This window comes from Cryptotermes secundus, unplaced genomic scaffold, assembly GCF_002891405.2.
Source record: "Cryptotermes secundus unplaced genomic scaffold, Csec_1.0 scaffold1258, whole genome shotgun sequence".
NCBI classification, from domain to species: Eukaryota; Metazoa; Arthropoda; class Insecta; order Blattodea; family Kalotermitidae; genus Cryptotermes; species Cryptotermes secundus.
Genome location: NW_019723324.1, coordinates 474,282 through 498,903, shown reverse-complemented (window position 1 = coordinate 498,903; position 24,622 = coordinate 474,282). Strand labels below are relative to the sequence as shown.

At 39.6% G+C, this 24,622-nt stretch overlaps 1 protein-coding gene across 5 annotated transcripts in view; it reads right to left on the bottom strand.

Annotated features, from left to right (window-relative positions):
- Positions 1-24,622, bottom strand: part of LOC111861868 (3'-5' RNA helicase YTHDC2) — a 95,600-nt gene that overhangs the window by 34,027 nt on the left and 36,951 nt on the right. For all 5 annotated transcript variants that reach the window (XM_023846796.2, XM_023846792.2, XM_023846795.2 and 2 more), the window contains exons 11-19: positions 22,637-22,818; positions 17,735-17,907; positions 16,400-16,527; positions 11,648-11,782; positions 8,737-8,925; positions 7,973-8,092; positions 3,172-3,329; positions 2,267-2,381; positions 944-1,215 (exon numbers count right to left, since the gene is read on the bottom strand). In XM_023846796.2, coding sequence (XP_023702564.1) covers positions 944-1,215; positions 2,267-2,381; positions 3,172-3,329; positions 7,973-8,092; positions 8,737-8,925; positions 11,648-11,782; positions 16,400-16,527; positions 17,735-17,907; positions 22,637-22,818 — 1,472 coding nt within the window. The remainder of the gene's footprint in view (positions 1-943; positions 1,216-2,266; positions 2,382-3,171; positions 3,330-7,972; positions 8,093-8,736; positions 8,926-11,647; positions 11,783-16,399; positions 16,528-17,734; positions 17,908-22,636; positions 22,819-24,622) is intronic.

Here is a 24,622-nt window from a genome sequence, read left to right as displayed (position 1 = left end):
ACTACACAAGCAGGGTAATGGGTCTGCACCCAAAGAGACATATATAAAAGAAATCAATGTATACACCAGCATCAATGAACTACACAAAACGTGCTTGCACTGCTACAGATTACGCTAATATATCCCACAAGGAGGTTGAAACAGCTTTTACGAAATCCAACAGGGGGACCTACTTTAGTTTGAATTTTAATTTTAATTTAAAATCAAGACAAGCATTGCAGTGAACAGTTCAGCATAATGATGACACCTGATGATGGCTGTATATGATTGAAACCATGTCGTGTATAAAGATTAAAGTGTAACAATTGTGTGTTGCGTTGCGATGGAAATATATATATATGGATGTCTGTCAAGACTTCAGTCTCTCAAACCCATGTGGAAATGGGGTCGAATACCTCCACTGTGACCCTGCGAGTTGTAGGAGGCAATGAAAAGGGAAGTCTCAAATCTGAGACAGTAAAACATGGTCACAAGTCCCAACGGAATGGGACTCGAGAAAGACAAACCTGTCCTCTCGCCAGAGAGGGTGCCCAACAGAAACAAAACCATAATTGTCGAACAGTAATAAATATCTGGTCATAAGCCCCAGATGGGGCTCAACGCCAAGACTTACTGACTGACTGACCGTCATTTGTAACGTGACTTTGACTTCAGTCTCTGGCTTGATGAATAATATGTTTTGGCTAATAAATTTTAAATGTTTACATGTAATAATAATCTGTTAAGTAAGTGATGCTTACGTCAGGTTCACGAGTCTAAAAATCTGACCTCGGAACTGATTCTCCCTTATAATACATAAATATATGGTAAAAATGCATGAATTAGATTGTTTTGACACATGCTGCTGTTTATAGGAACACAATCATGAGATACATTCTATAATGTCTTTTACACATATCAGAAGCTCAAAACTTGGAAAAAACTCTAAAATAAATGAACTTACAGTGCTCTCAGTTGGAGATGTTCCCGATCCACTCGGAGGAGGTTCGGATACATTCCAGCACATAGGGCAGCCTTCACAACAGCCCAGTTATCAGAATTGTTGTTCAGATCACGAATGTCACCGCTACCTCGGACTCGAACAAATCCCGAAGCTCGCAACTGCCCTAGCAGCTGCATCCTCATTCCTACCACCATCTCCATCGTTGCAGCAGAAATGAAATTCTTCTCACAGAATACACGTTCCCAGCCATCTGAACGTGCACGCTGCCAGGCCTAACGGAAACAAAACCTGGAGATCTTGTAACTGATTTCAGAACAACAGTGTGTCAGTCATGGCTAATAAAATGCCAGTCTGGGTGACAGATGCAGCCTGCAAAAGAAATTTTGAGGCTAACGTCAAATTTACAGCAGATGGTAGCAGAAGAGGGAAAGGGTAGCTGAGGTCTCCCACACAATATGTACAACTCAGAGCGTGATGACAAGGCATATGCACCTGCAGCTCTACAAGACAACATCAGCCCATGGATTGAAACAAATGGACAATATCGAGGACGTGGAATACTTCCAATGGTTTCAGAACACAATTACTGCCAACACAGTGGATATTCTGTATGCCACATTTTTTACTGTGCAGGCATGGTTTCATTTATGCCAACAGCCAAAACAGCCGAATTTGGTCACCGATTAATTCACATGAGATCAAGGACACACCATTACACAATCAGAAGGTTGGTGTGTGGTGCACCATATCACAAAATTGGATAATTGGTCCCGAACACTTCAATGGCACTATCAACTTGAAATGTTATTGTGAAGTAATTCTTTTACCACACCCTTTTGATGGAGATTTAAATGAAGATGAAATTGCCCGTAGGATAGTGTTAATGAAAATACAACTCATATTTCCACGATGCTACTGCACAATGTGTTGAGGGACAGAATATTTTCTAAAAACATTTGGCCACCACGATCATCTGATCCTGCACCCCATGTGGAGAGTAATGAAAGGCGCAGTATTACAGAGACAATCTTCCTTCAAACGAAGGAAGCCATCGTAAATTTCATAATGAACATCCTGCCAATTGAACTGTCGTGTGCATCTGCAAGCAAGACATGTAAATGAGGGTCTACAAGTAGGTAGGAGCCATTTCCAACATGTATTGTAATTGAAGTATGAGAAATGTATTTTAATTTACATACAGGAACTTTTGGCTCATTCTGTAAGTACAACACTGGAGGCTTCTGGAAAATGTGTGCTAACTTGAGGGCACTTGCCGTTGTCTCTGAAATGATGGAATCACACTATCAGACTACCGGTACTTACCTGGAATGCTCGGAGCAAAGCCATATGGTCACTGTATGTTCCGGCAGCTAATTTCTTCCTGCTCAAGAAGCAAGCACGCTTTTGTGATGGTTGTGCAGGCAAGATGAAAGGATCCCTATCATAAAAGAAACAAGTTTATACAATCTGAACAATTGTTCTGTTGGCTGGAAACATATTGCATATAAAAAGTAAAAAAGTAAAGCTATCCCTGTACCATGCCGTGAAGGCATATAGGGTTGTGAGACGCTGAGGGTCCCACATTATCTAGACATTCGGCTCAAAGATGGTGGTAAGCTGTCAGCCTTACGCACTGGCCGCACTTTACTCCACAGGAAAATTATTTAATTAATTCCTGGTACTCATTTCTGTTAGAGGCTAAGTCGACCCCAGGGCCATAGTGTGGCTGGAAGGATTAGGTCAATTGAATAAAATCCAATGACCTCATCGGGACTTGAACCCGCGACCTTCCGGCTTGTAGCATAGCCCCTCAACCAACTATGCTACCGCATGCCCCCAAAAACATGTTGCATAGCACAATAAATTAAGCGAAATAGTTTCAAACTGCACAGAATCTGTGAGCATATTCTATATGTTTTCAGTGATGCTCTTGCAAACAGATAACAGTTTTAAAGACCTTTTCTATGTGTGTAATAGTTGCATTCTGACACCCATAAGTTTCAAAATTTGGCCTGCAATAATTATACAAGGAATTACTGTACTTTTATACAACAAAGCAGTTCTAACCATATTCAACAGGTAGCAGTGCAAAGATACCGATGCTTTCTTTCTTCATGCACCATATTTATATGTTTAGAACACTTCATGACCACAGCTGAGAGAATCTAAAATCCTACATTGCCTGAATAATGTTCAAAACTGTAATCAGTTTCTTAAAAATGATTAACCTGTATGCTAAGCAGCAGACAATTGTAAGCACTGGGTCCAGGCACTTCAGCACCACAGAATACAATAGCATCTTGCCAAGTCGAGGTTCAACTGGCAGATCCAGCACACGGTGGCCAAGTTCCGTCAGGTCCTCCCACGAATCCAACGCATCAATCGTCTAAAAAAGGCAAATAGAAAGTAAAAGCTGGACAGATGTGGAAAATGACGTAAGGCTACAGTTACAAATTATATAACAATGTTCTCGTTTTAACACACCTAAGCCAAAATTTCTCAAATTCTTCTACAGTAAAAGAAAAAGGTTATGTTTTCCTGTTCCTAATTAAACACAATGTGTATATACATCTCCACCATTTTTATCTCAGCACTAGATGGAGGTGAATGGCCAGATTTATGCCCTGGCAACTTTACCCCCAGTAACCAGGCCCCACAGAGTCAGTCTGGACCCTGTGAAGTAGGGAAAAATCTCTTGCACCAGGAATCAAACTGAAGTCATCCAGCCCACAGCCTGTCACTATATCTACAGAGCTAACCCAGCTCCAATTCTCCTACAGTACAGTACATTAAAGTAACAGAAAAAAAATATTTAGAAGATGGTCACAATATTTATATATTAAGTAGTGACATGAATAAAAATAAAATCTGATTAGAAATAAGTCTTCCTTAAACAACTAAAAGTAAAGAAAGTAAAGCTGTCCCCATGTTTAATTAAGTATCACGCCACGAAAAGATATGGGGGAATGCAGGTATAGCTCATCATCTTCGTAGAAGTGACCGGTCAGTATCATGATATCTCCAGTTTAACCCTGGGGAAGGAACCCCTGGTACCACCCAGATAGGAGGCTGGGTAGACCCCATAGCCAGACTGGATGCTGTGGAAAAGAGAAAAATCTCTAACCCTTGCTTGCAATCGAACTCTGGCTGTCCAGTCCACAGCCCTGTCTGACCGAGCTATACTGAATACTCTATAAACAGTAGTCATGTTTCACACAGATTATTGTGATCTGAAGGAAAAAACTTCCTGTTCTGGAACTGGCCAATAAGATGCATGTGTGCCTGTCAATCTGTTTCAACCACTGACATCAATATTAAAAACACTAACCATCACATTCAACAGCGAAATGCCACAGTCAGTATTTGGTTACATCAAAAGTTTCACTGGAAACATTGTGTCTACTTGTCTGTAAGTTTCAACTTCAAAACTACTGAATAGAACTCAATGAAACTTAATACTGAGTCTCTACACTAAGCCGTGAAGTCTGTAACTTTTAGTTTGCATCAGATCTATATGATCCTCATTCTACAATGAGTTCAACTTAAATAACAATAATATTCTTAGAAGACTCACACCTTATAACATTTATATGATATAATATGTAGCTCAAACTGATACAAATTTGCTATATGAAATGAAACACAAGGAAAGTAATTTCTAACTATGATCGGTGCAAAAGCAACAGACCTATGGTGGCAATAAATCAGCATTACCAAGAAGTTCTGGGAACAACTAATTGCCTAATTTCCTTTCATATAACATGGACCACACATAAAATGATGACATTCTGGGGCAGTTACATAGACACACAGCAGGGTGATCTCACAAGCCTTCTTCTGTTTTTGTTTTTGTTTTTTTTTTAAATAAGGAAAGTGGGCCAAAGAACAATTATCAAGTGTAGTGTGTGAGTTGGTAGCACTTCTGCTTTGTGCAAGAGAAGCAGGTTCAAGTTTCAGGCCACAAACTGGCTAGCTGACTGAGATATTTCATGGCTGTCCTCAGTTGCTCCAGGAATTAGGCCACAACCGATTCCTTCCACATCTTTTCAATGCACTGCTCACTAGTCACTCTACCATCTAATGCTGTAAGCACATAAAATGAGCTGTTGAAGGCGTAGTTAAATAAATCAAGAATCCTTCTATGAATGAAAAAGCGGCCTCCGTAGTCTAGGGGTAACGTTCCCACCTCATGACTCAAGGTACGCGGGTTCAAAAATCCGGCCGAGGTCGTGGAATTTTTAAGGGCGGAAAAATTCAGGGAAGAAGTCCTCCGGGAGGGACTTCAAGCTGTGGGTCCCGTGTCATAGATTTACGGCACGTATAAGAACCTCATGTCTCTAGGAGACCTCTGAGCTAAATTAGGCCAAAAATTTCCCACCCAAGTAGTTTCCAATGCCTCCGGTAGATAGGGAAGTATTGGGTACCACTGCCAGAGGAGGGACGACCTCAATGACAGAAAGGGACTAACTATTAGATACCACTGCCAAGTAGAGGGTAGAAACCTCGCTGGCAGAAAGGGGCTGATAGCGAGCACCAGTACCAGTAGGGGATGGAGACAGTAGAAATTAAAAAGGGGGACGTACAATAGACTATCAGTCGTGGTGCATGGGGAAACCCACCCCCTCAATACTAAATTCATTTTTCATTCATTCATGTTTATTCATCCTGTAGATCAGATTACATTGATATAGGACACGTCACATAATATAAAATATAAAATTAACAAAATACAGTAGATTCTAAACCAGTAAACACACAAGATATGTAATGATTACTTACATCTAGCATGTATCATAATCTAATATATCATAGTTTATCCATACATTCATATATTCAATATTTACTATCCATAGATCGGACCACACAGGTGTAGAACATGCCACAAGTAATAAATTATAAAATTAGCAAGGTGCGAGAATTCATAACAAATAAAATCACAAAATATGTAATGACTATCATATCTAGCATATATCAATATGCAGCATAACAGAATTTATAAAAACATTCATTCACTCAAATAAATTATAAAATTAGCAAGATGCAATAAGATCAAAACCAATAAACGCGCAAATATGCAATGAGTATTTACATCAAACATGTAACAATTCCAATAATTCAGAATTATCTATACATTAATTAATTCATATTTACCCATACCACAGATCAGACTACATTAAAGTAGGCCATATCTCATGAAACGAGTTATAAAACCAACAAAATTACAACAAATTATAAACCAACAAATTCACAAAATATGTAATGCAATATCACATGCAGCATATATAACTATCCAGCATTACAGAATTTATCATTCATATAGTCATCAATTGAGTAGTAGCATCTATTTATGAGCAAATTCTTAAGTTCCCTTATAAACTGGTTTTTATTGTCAAGCTGTTTAATACTATTGGGTAATTTATTATAAAAGATACAGCCAGCAACGGAAGGTTTGCTGTTATAAAGTTCCAAGTTATGCACCCATTTATGGTAGTCATTTTTGTTTCTAGTATTGTGAGTGTGTACTTGTTTATTTACCGTACAGTTACACTTATTAGTTGCATATAAAATGGTTTGAAATATGTACATTGAATATAATGTTAAAATCTTTAGTTGTATGAAACTGTCTCTGCAAGATTCTAAGGGTTTTAGCCCAGCAGTGTACCGTACGGCTCTTTTTTGAAGAATAAAAATTCTTTTAGTAAGTGCCTTAGCACTGTTTCCCCATACTACAATTCCATATGATAAAAAGGGGAAGATCAAGCCATAATACAACATTCTTCTGCCCTTTAGGTCTAATAATTTAGCAAGTCTATTTAATAAAAACAAGTTACGACTAATTCGACTGCAGGTTCTATCGATATAAACATCCCAACTCAAGGTGCTGTCTATTTCCACACCCAAAAAGTTTATACTATTCACATTTTCTAGAACTAACTGAATTCTAACTGAATGAATGAAAAAATAAGAGAGTAAATCCTCACTAATCCAGAGTAACTGGCAGGGAGGGATCATCCAGATTGGTGAAGCAAAAGGTAGCCCTAAAAAACCACTTGGAACACAAATGGATAATTTAATGATATAAGTAGTGCTGATGAAAATAAATACAAAAATATCACTGCACAAGCCTTTATTAAAAACTACAGAAAGACAAGAAATTTATTCATCAATAGAAGACTCAGAAGTTGTACTTTTTTTTTGAACGTAATAATGCAGGTCTAAATAAACTGTCAAGTTTTGTCTGAACAGACAAGTGACTCATCTGCCTTCCTAAATGCCATGTGCCTTTTAACACATGAACTTGACTGTGAACAGCATTTTTCTTATTCTGATCTGGATTATCTGACATCTGGATTAACTGTAACCAGATTAATGAGGGTTTAATGTATGAGTAAGATGAAAGGCCTGGAATTACGCAATGTCGGTTTACTGTAACACTGAACTGATGCGTGTTAACACAATGCATGAACTTAAATTATGCAAGTACATCACAAATGGACCACTAAGAAGACCTATACATAAAGGATAATATTAAAATCGATCTAAAGAGAAATATGATGGGATAGTATGGACTGGACTGCTCTGGCTCATGATAGGCAGCAGTGGAGGACTCTTGTAACCATGGCAATGAATCTTCGGGTTCCTTCAAATGTTGGGAAATTCTTGAGGTCAGTGACTGGCAGCTTCTCAAGTAAGGCTCAGCTCCATGGAGTTAGTTACATCACAAATGAGTCAGCAGTTAAAGGAGATGGTTTACAAATCACTATTTGTGCTATTCATGGTAGCTGGCATTAAACATCAACTTCAACAAATTATTCAATAACATGTAGGACTGAAAATGAATATGGGAATGCATGTGAATGCTTATGTAACAATGGTGAGACTTCCTCCTCAATTTTCAATACATTACTAAATAAATAAGTAAATACATAAATGAGAGCCCAGTTTTGCTGATTGATTCAATCGGCTACATACACTGAACCCAGAAATCAAGATCAGATTTCACATGAATTTTTGCAAAACCTGACTCACCTTTAGCAGCTGTACCGCATTCCTTGTGACAAGAGATGATGGCGGATCAATGGCTCGTGCCAGGAAGTCAGCGATTGGCGTGTTTGCAGGTGCCAGAAGTTTTGTATGCAGGCACAGTTCCTGCACAATGAACACTTCAGTATAAGTGATTCATGAAACAAATTAAATGCATACACAGAGCATATTTATCAATTACTCAAAATCATGTTAAAAAATTTATGTCACAACAACCTTTGCAGCACCTGCTCCTATCAGTGAGAACTTCCAACTGTATAATTATTTTTACTTTCAAGATATTTTCTTCAAAGATTCAATACAGTATTCTTGTTGAATTCATTTTCTTCTTGTAGTTCTAATTTCTATTCATAATTATCAGTATTAATATAAATTAACATTATGTAACTCATATTACAACAAAGTACTCTATACCAGGCATGTCCGATGTGTTGATCACGGGACGATTTTTGGTCGATCTCATAGGCCTATAAGGAAATTATACGTGAAAAGCATGCAAATTCACTTTAATATAATATGATTATATTCAGATATATGTGTTAAAGTAGTCTGTACTTTCAAGGTATGTTGCTTTTACAACAAACATCATGTGTTGTGTTATTTTTACCAATATTTGTGCTTAAAGCGAGGTACGGCAATAGGAGGGGGTGGTGGATCACTGGCAGTTTTGACACTAAAAAGTCGATCACAGTCTGTTTGAAGTTGGACATGCCTGCTCTCTACCATGATCTCCTAGCTTTTCCCCTCACCTGTAATGGCATTCTAAGGATCTCTGGTGTGTGGTACTTCTGCATAGCTTTGTATCTTATTCTGGAGAACATGTGATAACAAATGCCTGGACGTGTACGACCTGCTCGACCCTTTCGCTGCTGAGAACATGCCTGGGAGATCCACACTGGGCGTAACATGCAAATGCCTGACATGGCATCGTACGATTTCTGTCATATGAACAAAAATACAATATGTAGAGTTTAAGTTTCTTGCAATGCTGATTGTGAAGAGACATAATGACATGTAGTCTGTTTGAAATCAACTGACACATCATGGGAAAGTGCAGGCTCTGTTTGCTACCTGCTTCACGCTTGGTTTATTCTTCTACCCTCAAAATGGAGGCAACATTTTCCTCTGAAACAGTGGTTGATTTTCAACAACTACATGGCGTTACATCTCAGTGGATAAAACTCTTCAAAAATATAATGCCTCAGTGAATTTATTACAGCTGAGCATCTGGAAATGATCACAAAAATTCTGTTTTCACCGATTTGTCTAGAAACAGTTCATACATTACCCTACTGCAGGAAGAAACTGTTTCCCCTTCTATGCAATACAGTAAACCCTAACTAATCTGGCTACAGTTAATCTGGATCAAAATATGAAAAATGCTGTTCACAATCAAGTACATATGTTAAAAGACACATGGCATTTATGAAGGCAGATGCATCACTTGTCTGTTCAGACAAATCTTGACAGTTAGTGGGGGTGGAGTCCAGCTGGGTCCACTCGGCATGGCGGCCACTGATTGGCCTATGGCACCTGCCCCAGGTGATTACGGTGATGTAGAATTTGGTGGAATGAAGATTGACAGGAGAAACTTAAGTACTCGGAGAAAACCCGCCCCAGCACCACTTTGTCCACCACAAATCCCACTTGACCAGACCCGGGATCGTACCCAGGCTGCCATGGTGGGAAGCCAGCAACTAACCGCTTCAGCTATGGTGTGGACTTCTAACCTTGACAGTTTCTTCAAAACTGCAGTATTATGTTAAAAAACAAGTACAATTTCTGAGTCTTCTAACGTTGAATAAATGTTTTGTCTTTTTACAGTTTTTAAATAAGGGCTCTACAGTGATATGTTTTTATTTTCATAGGTACTACTTATATCATAAATTTTTCATTTATTTGTGTTCTAAGCCCTCTTTTTTGTCTATTATGACTACCTTTAGCTTCACTAACGTGGATTATTGCTTAATCCTCTCCTTCTGAATTAATCTGGATTAGTGAGGGTTTACTGTACAGTATTTGCAGTTGATAGTATGTCGCTCATCACCCACGAGACTAGCACGATCATCAATACCCCATATTTAACAACAGTGCTGAATATTTATGGAAACTCTTTCAGTACCAGGCCTATGCCTCTTCAAATCACATGTAGGTGCATATTGCACAAAGTGCTTATATACACTGAACGAAACAGATGGAAAGGCAACTTAAGCATTATACAGGAAAAGGTTTGGATGGAAGCAACAAGCAGTAATACCTATTAAGGTAGCTCAAGATTTCCCTGTGCTTAATTAATTAAACTCCATGCCATGAAGACATGTGGTGGAGTGGAGGTATAGATCCACCATCCTTGACATTGGCATTAGATGGAGGTGAGTAGTCAGCTTCATGCTCCAGATGCTTTACCCCCAGTACCCACTTGAGAGGAGGCTGGGTAGGCCCCAGAGCCAGTCTAGACACTATGGTGAAGAGAAAAGTCTTGCCCCTGCCAGGAACTGAACCCTAACCATCCAGCCCATAGTCCATTGCTACACTGAGCCATCCTGACTCCTAGCAACAGCTAGTAAAAGTAAGTAAGTAAAGTAAAGGTATCCCTGTAACAGGCCATGGAGGCCCATAGGGTTGTGAGATGGTGAGGATCCCATATTTTCTAGACAATTAGCTCACAGATGGCCTTACGCGCCAGCTGCCCTTTACCTCCAGGAATATTCCTGGTACTCATTTCTGTTAAAGGCTGAGTCAACCCCAGGGCCATAGAGCAGCTGGAAGGATTAGGTACACTGAAAAAGTCCACCTCATCGGGATTCAATCTCGTGACCTTCTGGCTTGTACCACAGTGCCTCAACCAATTATGCTACCGTGAACGGATATTATGAAGTAAAAATGGGATCAAGGCTTTCTTTGTGATCATTTGTCTACAGTCACCTCTTTAGAGTAATTTTTTCTCATCATTCATTTCACAGCTCTCATTCTGAGCCTCTTTCCTGCCGACTCAAGCTGTAAAGTAATCATGATAAAAACTGTCTACTGCCTTCAAAATATCTGTAAATAAATACCTGGGGAGTTTTCAGGTTTTGAGGTATGCATGGTTGCCAGATATCTATCTTCTTAGAAACTGTTCAAATGGCGTAGTTTTTACATGTTTCTGTTTACTGAACTTAAGATGACCCTCTATTTTGGATTAAAAATTAAAAGAAAACAAATTCCTCTTACAGTCAAGTAAATACAGCACCTTCATGTTGTAGTCTTGTGGGCTATGACACCATGTAACATGAAGATGGAAGCAATACATTCCTGTGAAACACTGGTACCCATCTACGTTGGTGCCATAACCCAGAAGACCACAACATGAATCTTCAATCCTGAAATACAACAGAGTAGGTTATCTGAAGACTAATATTCTAGATTAATGGAACATGAACTTAACCTTATGCAGCCCAATTTCTGTTCCTTGCACAGGCATTGCATTAACATCATTCAACATCCATGTGAAAATCCCATTCAAATAATTACAGTACATTCCAGCTCTGCGTTGAATTTAAACATGGTCATTTGGACCATGGGTTTCAGCCCTGAGTACCTTCCTTTTATGAAAATGCAGCAATCTGATCAGAAGAGGTTTTGCTTTGCAAGCTGACACCAATGTCCTTGTGCACTTACCTCCTTTACCTTGCCCAAATCTATAACAAACACCACATCATCTATGGTGACACTGGTTTCAGCAATGTTTGTAGATAGGATAATCTTACGGACACCTGGCGGCGGAGGACGGAAAACGTGCTTCTGGTCGCCAGTCTGAAAATGTAAGCATGTAAATAACATCTTTATGAGCCTTAATGGCCTTTAGACATGGAAGGTAGCTGTAACTATAATATTGTAATTAAGCATCCTGTTGCATCAATATTAACTGCATAATGAGGAGCTTCATAACTTGTACTCTTCTCCAAGTATAATTAGAATGATCAAGTCAGGAGGCTGAGGTGGGAAGGTCATGTAGCACGAATGAGGAAGACGAGGAATGCCTATAGGATACCGGGGGGAAAGCCAGAAGGAAAGAGACCACAGGGACGACCAAGGCCTACATGGGTGGGCAATATTAGAATGGATCTTAGATAGATAGGATGGGATGGTATGGATGTGAAATTCATGCAGTGTCCCAAATATGGGGTTGTATGTGTTGGTGTATGTATCATTCATATGCAGAGTTTCCTTACTGATTGTAGAGATGTAATATTTTTATAAGCTATTTCAATGTTTGCTCTTTTTCCTTTCTATTTTTATAATATTGGTGCAACTTACTTACTTACTTACTCATGGAGCTGAGCCCTTCTTGAGGAGCCACAAATTCTGCAGCTAGTCAAGCACTTCCCAGCATTTTATGGAACCCGAAGGTTCATTACCGTGTTCACAGGAGCTCTCCACTGGTCCTATCCTGGTATAGATTGGATTGATGTGGCTCAGGATACAGACCAGTGGAGGGCTCTTGTGAACACAGTAATGAACCTTCGGGTTCCATAAAATGCTGGGAAATTCTTGACTACCTGCAGAATTGGTGGCTCCTCAAGAAGGGCTCAGCTCCATGAGTAAGTAAGTAAGTTGCACCAATATTATAAAAACAGAAAGGAAAGAGTAAACATTGAAATATCTTATAAAAATATTACATCTCTACAATCAGTAAGGAAACTCTGCATATGAATGATACATACACCAACACATACAACCCCATATTTGGGACACTGCATGAATTTCACATTAGAAAGCTGCACCCCCCCCCCTCCAGTTGCACTACAAAATCATGATAAAACACCAACACCCACACTAGCTGCATGCACAGACAAGGTAAACAACAACATAACTACACAAGTTGGGTGATGCCTCTACAGCCAAAGGAACATATGTGAGTATTAATAAGAAAATTCACACAGAAAAACAAACTATACAAAGAACATATGATGATAATCTTACATACTGCAGATAAGAGAAATCAACATTCATTCCAACACCCATGAACTACATGAAATACGTACATACACAACCAGCCGAAGAATGAACTAATAGGTCCTATAAGAAGACTGGAATTGCTTTTATTAAATTTAATAGGGCTGACTTATTTTAAAATGAATCTTTAATTTTAATTAAGGAGTACCGATAACTAGCCACATGCAGTATAGCACAACAGTTTAGCACAGAGACAGACACCTGATGATGGCCATGTATGGCAGAAACATGTTGTGAATAGAGAATTAAAGTGACTACAGGTATAAAACTTTTGACCCTGATGAGGTCATTGGATTTTATCAATTTACGTAATCCTTCAACACAAATGGGTACCAGGATCTTCCTAAGGGTAAAGAGCACCTGGCATGTAAGGCTGAGAACCTTACCACCATCTGTGAACCGATTGTCTAGAAAATGTGGAAGCCTCAGGGTATGACCTGAGTGCAGCGGGGTGTGCATCACAAACCCGTTTGAATATATTGGTGTGTCCTGGGACCGAGCGTTTTGAGCAGAGCGGTCAGCGTGCTGTACTAGCGTGCAGAGGAGCATGCAGCGTGCAGGTCGAACCAGTTTGTGTTTCAGTAGCATTCGGAAGATGTCTTTTGAGGATATAATTTTGGAAGTTCAAGGAAAACCTGAAATCTGGCTCTCTCGCCATCCGTTGTACAAAAGCAGGGCGACAGCGAAGAAAACATGGAATGAAATTGCAGTAAAACTTGGGATGGAAGGTATTCATATTTTTATTTTATTATGCTCTTATGATTTCTCAAAAAATATGTATAAACATGTCCATTGTTCATTGCTACAGAAGACGTTATTTAGTTACATATGACATTTGACAGAAATAGTTTACGAACATGTCTCGTACATTTCTTGCTATGAAAGAAGCACTGTTATTGCGCCTGCCGAGCCCCACATTACGAATACTTTCACAGTACTCATTGCTCATTATGGCATTGTACTGCGTGTCACTATTTCCGTCCGGATCTCTGATGACATTGTGTAAAATACACGTAGCTTTTATTATGAGGCACGCATGTTCCATGTTGGTTTCTATTGGTTTCCCTAGTATTTGCCACTTGGCATACAAAATTCCGAAAGCACATTTCATACACTTCCTGGCACGAGAAAGACGCTCATTGAAGTACCTTCTTTTGTCATTCAAAGATCTTTCTGGAAATGGACGCATCAAATTTGTCTTCAAGTGGTATGCTTCATCTCCAACGAAAATGTACGGCAAAGAACACGTACTTCTGGGAATCATGTCCGGTGGTGGAATGTTAAATCTTCCACTTTCCATTAATTTATTCAAAACTAAGTAGTGAAAAGTCCCTCCATCACTTTGTTTCCCTCTTCCACCTACTTCTATTGCTATAAATCTTTTATTTGCATCAGCAACGCCCCGCAGTATTACTGTGAAATAATTTTTATAATTGTAATATGTCGATCCAGAATGGGTTGGACAAATTATTTCACAGTGCTTCCCATCAATTGCACCAGTACAGTTTGGAAATTGCCACAGTCTGTTAAAATCCCTTGCAATTTCCTTTAGGTCATCTTGAGATGGCTGTGGCATGTGTATGCTAACCAATTCTGACCATAATGTAGAACATGTTTCATAAACTATCGTAGCCACAGTTGTTTTTCCCATATGAAAATTAAAAGTCAAAGCTCTGAATGCCACTCCTGTAGCAAGATACCTGCAAAAAAAACACAATTTAGTGTTCTTAATTTCAGAGGAAATGCAGAAAAAGCGATGGAAACGTGTGAAAGATCAATATAGAAAAGAGTTGAAGAAGCAGCCCGTTTCTATGTCAGGAGCGGAAGCACGTGCATATTTCACACCTTCATGGCAGTATTTCCTACTCATGCCATTTATGAAGGATGAATTAATACCAGCAGAGACCGTGGGTAATTTAGGTAGCAGTGAATATGACATGCAAGACACATAGAGCTTTTCTTCCATGTACCAAGATGATTTAGATTCGGAGATACAGTCTTCAGCATCTCGTGTGACACCTACATCATCATCATCATCATCATCATCATCATCATCCAGGAAACGAATGGCTAATACTCTTGGGGAAGATATGTTAGATTTAGAAACGAAGAAAATTCTTCTAATAGAAAAGAGTCTGTCAGAAAGTGAAATCGACAGGAAACTGAAAACAGATGAAGATTATCTGTTTTTAATGAGCATCTTGCCAACAACGAAAAAACTGACTGATATTCAGAAACTACATTTTCGAGGCCAAATCAATGAATGGTTGCTAGAAGCAGTTACACAGAACCAATATTCTTATGTTTATGGGAACAGACAAGGCGGTTATTTTACCGAAGTTGGACAGAATCAAGTTGCAGATACACATGCACATGTAACAGACACTCTTCAATAGTCTGATGTATTACATTTTTACTTACCTCAAAGTTACAATTAATTTTTCTGTAGGAGATATTGTGACATGAAAGTTGGTGTCAGTCACTTTTAAATGAGACTCAATTTTTTGTAATATATAGTAAAAAGTGGATACAGACGTTCTTGTATATTCTTGAAATTTAACAGGCTCCGTTCTTAAACTTTCATATAATGTATTAAACTCGCCAAACAGTTTCCTTTGTTTTACTACAACACTTGGACCCTTCTTTTCACTGAATAAATTGGCTTTAAGAATTGTATTCTCTTCTAAAATAATATCAAGTAATAAGTCATCTGAATCAATTTTCTACGGAAACTGTGACCTTAACACACCTGAAAACGATGAACGCTAGAGGTGCATTGAGGACACAGCAGCGACCCACTGCTGTCCCTGCCATAAAGTTGCTCATGCCCCGCTCCACGCCCCGCCGCACTCAGGCTGTACCCTCAATGTCTCACAACCCTATGGGCCTTCACAGCCTGTCACAGGGACAGCTTTACCCTTTTAGCTTTACAACCTTTGTTGCATTAGTGATGGAAATATATTTTGTATGAAATAATAGCAGTAATTGTGTTGGATAAATAGTCACTGAAAGCTTAGGAGAACTTCCTAGCCTCAGAATTTGCTTCGAGGCTAGAAATCCTCTCCATAAGACACCAGCATGTTATGAAGTCATACACATGTCCTTGGGCTGGCTTTTGTTGTGAGCATATTATTGCAGCTTTGCATTCCATAAAAGGAAAGGAAATCCTAGGTTAAGTTAGAAACAATTAATTTTTAAAGTAGTGCTGTATTCCATGGAGATATTTTACTTGTCAGTTTGTCAGGTGAAAGCTTAGACAACCCACAGAGAAGTATTAATGCTGAAAGAAAAAGAAAAAAACTCAATAATCTGAATGTGTGAGCCATAAGTAAATAATGTGATTTATAATGATTAACAGCTTTATACAACAGACAGAGAAATGGTTTCATAATTATACATAATTCTAATTCTCACCTGCATATTTGAGTGTAAAGTGTAGAGAGCGTACTTGGAAGCCTCTGTCAATTTCTTGTCCTCAGCTGTGATCCTCTCCCTCACGTTCATGATGTCATCATATCCCGACAAGAATACAAGAATTGCACCTAGTACAAAGTGTGCCATTAGGTTGGTGTGGAATTAACATGGTTATGAGAGCTCCCAAACTGAAGATTAAGGTGTACTGGGATACTAAGCCAGGTCTGGGAAATGTTTACTGACTTCTCATAGAAATATCTACCATACCAGAAGACAGTATCTTTATAGTCACTGCCATGAATGTCTCATATCTCAGCTCCAAAACTGATGTTCTCTTCACAACAACAGTACAATTTCAACAAACTTTAACTTTCACCAATACAAGCATCACACACATATTCCACTTTGTAAGTAATTATATTAGCCATTATCCTTAGAGTTCAGTTAATTCTTCAAGCTAAATATATGTGAGAATTTCAATACTGAATTGGTTGGGTTAAATTTTCAAAAAGTTGATTTAATTAGGAACTTAATTCAGTGTAACAGAGTGTCTACATCTATCTTCATTGTATGCATACTGTTGTGTAACATAATTAATGGTAAGAGGTTTGGCGGCTAACACAACAATATTTAATTAAATAAACCAAGGTAACTTTTAACAATTGGTTTATTTCAGTGGCTACTACATGTTTCAGTCCTCATGGGACCATCGTCAGGCAGTTCTACAAATACGTCTGTAGTTAACTGAACTGAATGAATGACATTGGTGCAATGCATAAATTATATAGAACATTCATGTATATGGGACTGGCACTTCAAATCACATATGTAGTCTTCATTTCACAACCTAATTCCCTTCTTGCCACTATTCTGCAACTGCCAATTCCGAAGACTCGACTCAATTCAGTTCCTTCACTCCCAAGCTCATATCCTGTGAGGCAGGCATCTTGAAACTTGACTTGACTACTATTCTTTACTTGGTCACTCTTCTGTGTCCTTTTATAACCCCTTAGCATGGACCACACAGAAATCATAGCCTCTATTACTGACAAGGCAACACAAGTTCTACTGGCACACGCATTGGCTCCCATGGGAATGGGTTTACTGAGTCACTGCCTAGCAACTGGTATACATGTCACAATATGCTTAATATTTTTTTTTGTCTTATGATATTTGTGTTTATGTAAATTTTAAACTTTGTATTTACATGTAAATTATTATGTTGTTGTTGTTTTCTGCGATTATGTACCATCATAATAATAAATTTTTACAATTCTGTTCAAGAATAAATAGGACAGCAAGTATATCAGAGTTGATCACTTCTAGCAGACTTGCCTTTATCCTGTGAAGTATGAATGTCACAGAGGAGGGCCATCAAGAGATCCATGTCAATATTTTCATCATTGAAACTGTGATGGTAAATGTCCAGGAGTTCCTTCTCATCCTCCCCTAGCTCTGGATCGTCATGTGATGGCAGTAATTCTGGGCAATTACTTAATTCTGTGTTCCTGTGACACACAAACACAGAACTATAAAAAATTTCTTCAAAGTAGGATGTTGAAACAAAAATGAGACAGTACATGTGTCAATATGGACATGACTTGAATCTAAACAATAAATCCCAGTTTCTATCAGTTAAAAGAAAACATTTTATATTTTCGGGCCATTATCCAGATGTAAAAGTATCACATCAGTTAAATATTAGCAATTCTGTACATGTTCCCTTAATCAATATGTATCAGTTTATGCACATGTATCATTGGGCCACCAATGCTTATAACAGCAATAAGCTGAATAAGCTGTCATTGAATGAGAATGACAGCTATGGCTGAATGGATAATATTTCCAATTTATTAATCACTTAAAGAGTGAACTTCAAACAGCCTAAAACAGTGTCACAACGAAATTTCCTTCCATGGTAAGATTCAGAAGAAAGGCTATGCCATAGCTCAGGTGCTTAGTCATTGGTTTCCCACTGTGGCAGTGTGAGATCAAGCCCAGGCCAGGACATGTTTGATTTGTGGTGGACAAAGTGGCACTGGGGCAGGTTTTCTCCACGTACTTTGGTTTCCCTCGCAAATTCTCATTCCACTGACTGTGATGAGACACCAACATATATTTTGTTTTCTCTGTGTTTACTTCTAGACCAACCTCCTAACCAGCATCAATTAAAGTTTGTGTGTGCCAAGTATAAATAGAACAATCAAATCAAACAGGATGATATATGCAGGGCATGTAGTATGAATGGGGGAGAATGCATATATGATATTGGTGGGAAAGCCAGAAGGAAGGAGACCACTACAAAGACCAAGATGCAGGTGGGTGGATAATACTAAAATGGATCCTAGAGATGTAGTATGGGGTGGTATGGACTGGATTGATCTGGCTCAGGATAGGGACCAGTGGTGAGCTCTCATGAACATGGCGATGAACCTTCGGCTTACACAAAATGTTGGGAAGTACTTGAGTAGCCACACAACTGGTGGCTTCTCAACAAGGGGTCAGCTCCATGTAGTTACGTAGTTCAATTTGTTCTTTGGTTTTTTATTGAAAACAAGAATTAGAAGAATACACAATTATGCATATTTTCAAAGCTTTTAGGTCATAGAAATCCGAGCCCTAGTGATCAGCAATTAATCCTTTCACTGCTGAGCAAATAGGAGCCAGGATAGCACAGTCAGTACAGCAACTGGCTATGGGCTGGACAGCCAAAGAGTTGGAGTTCAAGTCCCAATAGGGTCAAGAATTTTCTCTTCCCCATGTTGTCCAGACTGGCTCTGGGGCCCACCCAGCCTTCTATCCAATGGGTACCAGGGGTTCTTTCACTGGGGGTAAAGTGGTCAGGGTGTGAAGTTAACCACTCACCTCAAACCAGTGCCAAGGTCAAGAAAATGTGAATCTACGAGGGGCGTTCAAGTTCTAAGGTCTCCGATTTTTTTTCTCAGGACTGGGAGCAGATAGACACATGCGGTTTAGTTTAAAATATGTGTGCACTCTTTGAGAATGTGTGACAGAGATGGCAGCACTGTACGGCACACAGATTTCTAATGGTGTGTGCAAGAGTGAGGAGTGTTTTTGATACCTAAAATCGCGACGTTTTCGTTACAAGAACCGCGAGCAATCATTCGTTTTCTCCACTTGCGTGGTGCGACACCCACTGAAATTCATCGCCAGTTGAGTGAGACAGTTCAAAGAAGGCCGAACGTCGTGTGACAACGAACCAAAAACAATCTTGGCCCGCACCAGCTGGTCTGACAACATGGTCGAGCAAGTTGAGAAAGTTGTTTTGGAGGATTGCCGATTAAGTGTGGAAAACATCGCCTCCAAAGTTGGCATTTCTGTGGGATCTGAAAAAATGATGGTGGCCATGCTTTGGGACAACAATGGCATAATCCTTACTCACTGAATTCCAAAGGGCAATACGGTGACAGGTGTATCCTACCAAGATGTTTTGAAGAACAAGCACCTTCCAGCACTGCAAGAAAAACGGCTGGAAAAGGCTGTACGTGTGCTCTTTCACCAGGACAATGCGCCAGAGCATCGGGCGTATGCGACGCAGCAATTTCTTTGTGAAAACAACCTTGAAGTGGTTTCTCATGCTCCCTACTCGCCTGGCCTGGCTCCTTGCGATTTTTGGCTTTTCCCAACGATGAAAGACACTCTCCGTGGTCGCACATTCACCAGTCGTGCCGCTATTGCATCAGCGATTTTCCAGTGGTCAAAACAGACTCCTACAGAAGCGTTCGCAGCAGCCATGGAATCATGGCGTCGACGTTGTGAAAAATGTGTACAGCTGCAGGGAGATTACGTTGGAAAGTGACAGAAGTTTCAAATTTTTTGTATGATTATTGTCTGAGAAAAAAAATCGGAGACCTTAGAACTTGAATGCACAACGTATACATCCACTCTCCCCCATGTCTTCATGGCGTAGTGCTTAATTAACTAAGCACAGGGACAACTTTACCTTTACTGTTGAGTAAATAAAGCCTAGCATAATCCCCTGTGAAGAATTAATTTTGTGATGTTTGTTTAGGAAAATAAGTGAAATTAAGTGGAAATTTGAATAACACATTCATACTAAATCTTAGATTACTTAAAGATGATCATTCTGGTTGATCTAGATGTATTTTTACTATCCCTCAGATAGTCAAGGTCAGGTGAAATGTGGAGTAGGATTTTCCCGTTGCTAGATGCTGTAGTTTATAAACTCCTTTATAGGTGTCATCAAAGCAAAAGGTCTGCTCATAGTTCATTATGTTCACAATAGATGGAAATAAAAGCCTGGCCAAGTTTGAACACTTTCAGAAAATAGTTCAGTCGATGAGTATTTACAAAGATTGCACCTGTTAAGTATGTGGGCACAGCAAGCATCCCATGTTCAGGCATTCCCATAGTATTGTAACGTGTCTGGTTACTGAATACGCCGTAGAGATTGTTAATTGGTTTATTTAACAACCTACAAGTCTCGGCTACAATTAATTATAACACAGTTGCGGGGTTTCACACTTTATAACTTTATTCGCAATAATCTGTTCCCTCTATCTTCAGTAGGCTACACGTATTAATTACGATACGGGAGCTATGTAAGTGCCCCTGTATCACACACTCACTGTCTTCGGCGGCTGCTATATTTCATGGCACCACTCCTTAACACACACCACACACACTAACTTGTTCACTGCTGACTGGAGAACTGTCTTCGGCCGCTGATACACTTTTAACTAACTGCGACAACAGAACTCCGCGACGGCCACATTTCAACTGGCTTCGTAGGCAGTGTGGTTCACTTATATAGTCACAGTGCTCGCCTGTTATGTAATCGGTACCGCTGTTGCCTCACGCCATGTTACGTCACCGCGCGTTGCGTGCCTCGTCACAGTAGGAAGCGGTGCCACATAGCCCAGGGGGGGCTACGTCACCATGGCCAGAGCTGCCATGTCACTGCTAGGGGAGGGAGGGTTTGTCCTCCATTGCGCAACATGTCACATTATTATGGGCTCAACTAGCATAAAGGTTAATTTATACAAGCCTGATCTATTTAACAATACTGTATAAAATTAACTGTATAAAATTACATAGTGTCAAATGATAACAGTTGGTTAATAATGAATTGGAAAAGGATGTAAGTTATTTTAAATTGTAAGATTTGAGGCTTTCACGGGGGTGACTATGAAGAAAGCAGTCTTCTGGGATTTGGCACCGTGTATATGTGGTGTTAACCGACGTTTTGGAGGAATGTATCGCCTCCATCTTCAGGGTAGAAGAAAAAATATAAGAAATCCGCAAGCGAAGAGACCGTGAGAACCGGTAAAAGCAGTCGGTTCTCATGGTCACTTCGCTTGCGGATTTCTTCTACCCTGAAGATGGAGGCGATACGTTCCTCCGAAACGTCGGTTAACACCACATATACACGGTGCCAAATCCCAGAAGACTGCTTTCTTCTTATTTTAAATTGCTATCGGGATCTCAGACTCTATAGCAATGAATGGTATGACTGGTGAATAATGAACTGGAAAGGGTTTGGAAGGAAGTGGCCATGGCCTAAGCATTTGTGGTCTGAGAAAACCATGAAGATTCTCAGGATAACTGGTCTGCATGCCAAGATTTGAACAAAGAACCTGCTGAATGCATATCTGTTCAGTGAATTTGAATCAATGGTCTTATTTTGAGTACTATCCCAGAATTTGGCTGGAAGAATTCAGCAAACCAAAGAAAATAGACAATTCGCTTAGCGGGGGGTGGAGTCCAACTGGGTCCACTTGGCACGGCGGCCACTGAATGGACTACTGTAGCCTGCCCTGGGTGATTATGATGATGGAGAATTTGGTGGAATGAAGGTTGGCAGGGAACCAGAAGTACGCAGAGAAAAACTGCCCCAGCGCCACTTTGTCCACCACAAATCCCACTTGACCAGACCCGGGATCGAACCTGGGCCACCACGGTGGGAAGCCAGTGACTAACCGCTTGAGCTATGGCGCGGCCCTAAGGAAACAGACAATCTCCAGGTTGAAATTTGAACCTGACACTTCCCAAGAAAGGTTAGCCACTTGACTCTGACGTTCAGTGTAGGAGGATTCATACATGTATACACCATAATAAGAATCCATGAATATCCTGCACTCTCAAATTTATTTACAAGAGCTAAGCTTGGCTCTGAGACATGATACAAGATCTTTCAAATCTAAACTGGTCACCTCAGATTGTCACAGCAGAAGCAATGGAACAGGTTCAACTTACATGTATGCTTCTATAAGCTCAATAATATCATTCTGCTTCATGGCACGAGCCCAGTCCAGTGCGGTCCATTCGTTGGATGCCCGAATATTAAGGTTTGCACCAAGACTGAGCAGCTGCTCCACTGTATTCAGGAAGCCTCTGCCTGCTGCCACCATTAGAGGAGTTGCTGATGTCTGGGAATGCTAACATCAAGCGTGGCACCTATGTTACTACATGTACATTACTTTCAGTACCATACAAACATGATGTTTGCAAGTCCCTGCGTAGGCCTCCTATTCCTATCTCAATTACATGCTCCTTACAGATTGTTCACATAATCGCTTAGCAGCGGGGTATAGAGAACATGATAACATCACACATTCTTTAAACTACCATAAACCTTAGTTATAACAGACCCAAATATAACTGGCAAAATCTGGCTGCGTGCAATTGTGAATTTTTTGAGACATTGAGGCTCTAAGAAGGATTTGTAGTTAGGAAACTATTTAAAATAAATAAAAAAATCTACATTAAAAACCTTTATATAATCACATTGTGTGTTTCTATGTTGTGTGTAGTGACTGTGTGCCCTATGGTGTACTTCCATGAATACCCCCTTCAGTTGGTTATAGCAGACATCAGTGATAACGGACCCCTGGTTACCCCTGTTAATCCATTATAACAAGGGTTTACTGTAAATTTAGCTCTTTCAAGACTGTAAATTCTCAAACAGAGAAACTGCACTAACTCTGCTACCGTCCTCACATTTAATACCATTGGATAACTTTCTGAAATATTACCATACAAACTAGCAAAGGCATGAGCATTAATTACATCTCCTGTCTCATTATCAGTCATCAGCCATGCTTAACATTACTGCATCAGCATGTGTGTGGCCCAGCTACATTTCTTTTAACACTACTGGTGTTACATTGAAATTAAAATATGACCAGCAGACCTGTAGAACCAAGAAATTTTAAATCCCCCATCTCTAGATGGGGGGCACGCGGTAGCATAATTGGTTGAGGCACTATGCTACAAACCGGAAGGTCACAGGTTCAAGTCCTGATGAGGTCAATGGATTTTTTCAATTGACCTAATCCTTCCAGCTGCATTATGACCCTGGGCTCAACTCAGTCTCTAACATAAAAGAGTACCAGGAATATTCTTGGGGGCTGACAAACTTACCGCCATCTATGAGCCAACTGTCTAGAAAATGTGGGAACCTCAACATCTCACAACCCTATGGGCCTCCACAGCCTGTTACAGGGATACCTTCACTTTTACTTTTAATCTCTAGATGACAAATGCTTACAAATGGATTACAATAAGGCCACTAGTGCCACAATAGTGAGAGATCTAAAATATGTATTCCCAGAGAAGAAGGGGCAAGTTGGTCACAAATATTGGTCCTGACAGTTAATTTCATTCAATACAGCAATATGGCATGAATATTACCTATGCCTTCTGTTCTTATTAAAGTCACAGGGTATCTTAATCCCAGAATATATTTTCAGCAAAAATACAGACATAAGAAATCTTTGAATAAAATACCACATACAATGGTAATATAATATAATAACGTAATAATAATAATAGAATTTACACAACAATTGCATTACAGTAAACCCTTGTTAATCTGGAGTAACTGAGGGGAGAGGTCACAGAGATTAAGTGATAATCTGGATTAGTGAAGCAATAGTAGCACCGCCAAATGACCTCAGAACATAAATAAATAGAAAATTTAATGATATAAATCATCATCATCAGTAATCTGTCAAGACGACAGGTCCACAGTCTCTTTCAAAACAATTCCTCCACTTAATGCGATCTAGAGCTTTCTCCTTCACATGACAGTATCCTCTTCTGTCCCCAAGGTCATCCAGCATCTTCTTACGTCTTCTTCCTCGTCTTCTTGTCACTTCTATCCGCCCATCTATCTTTCCTTCGATAGCTTCTTTTAGAAGGCAGTTTCTGCGTAAAACATGACCAATCCAATTAGCCTTC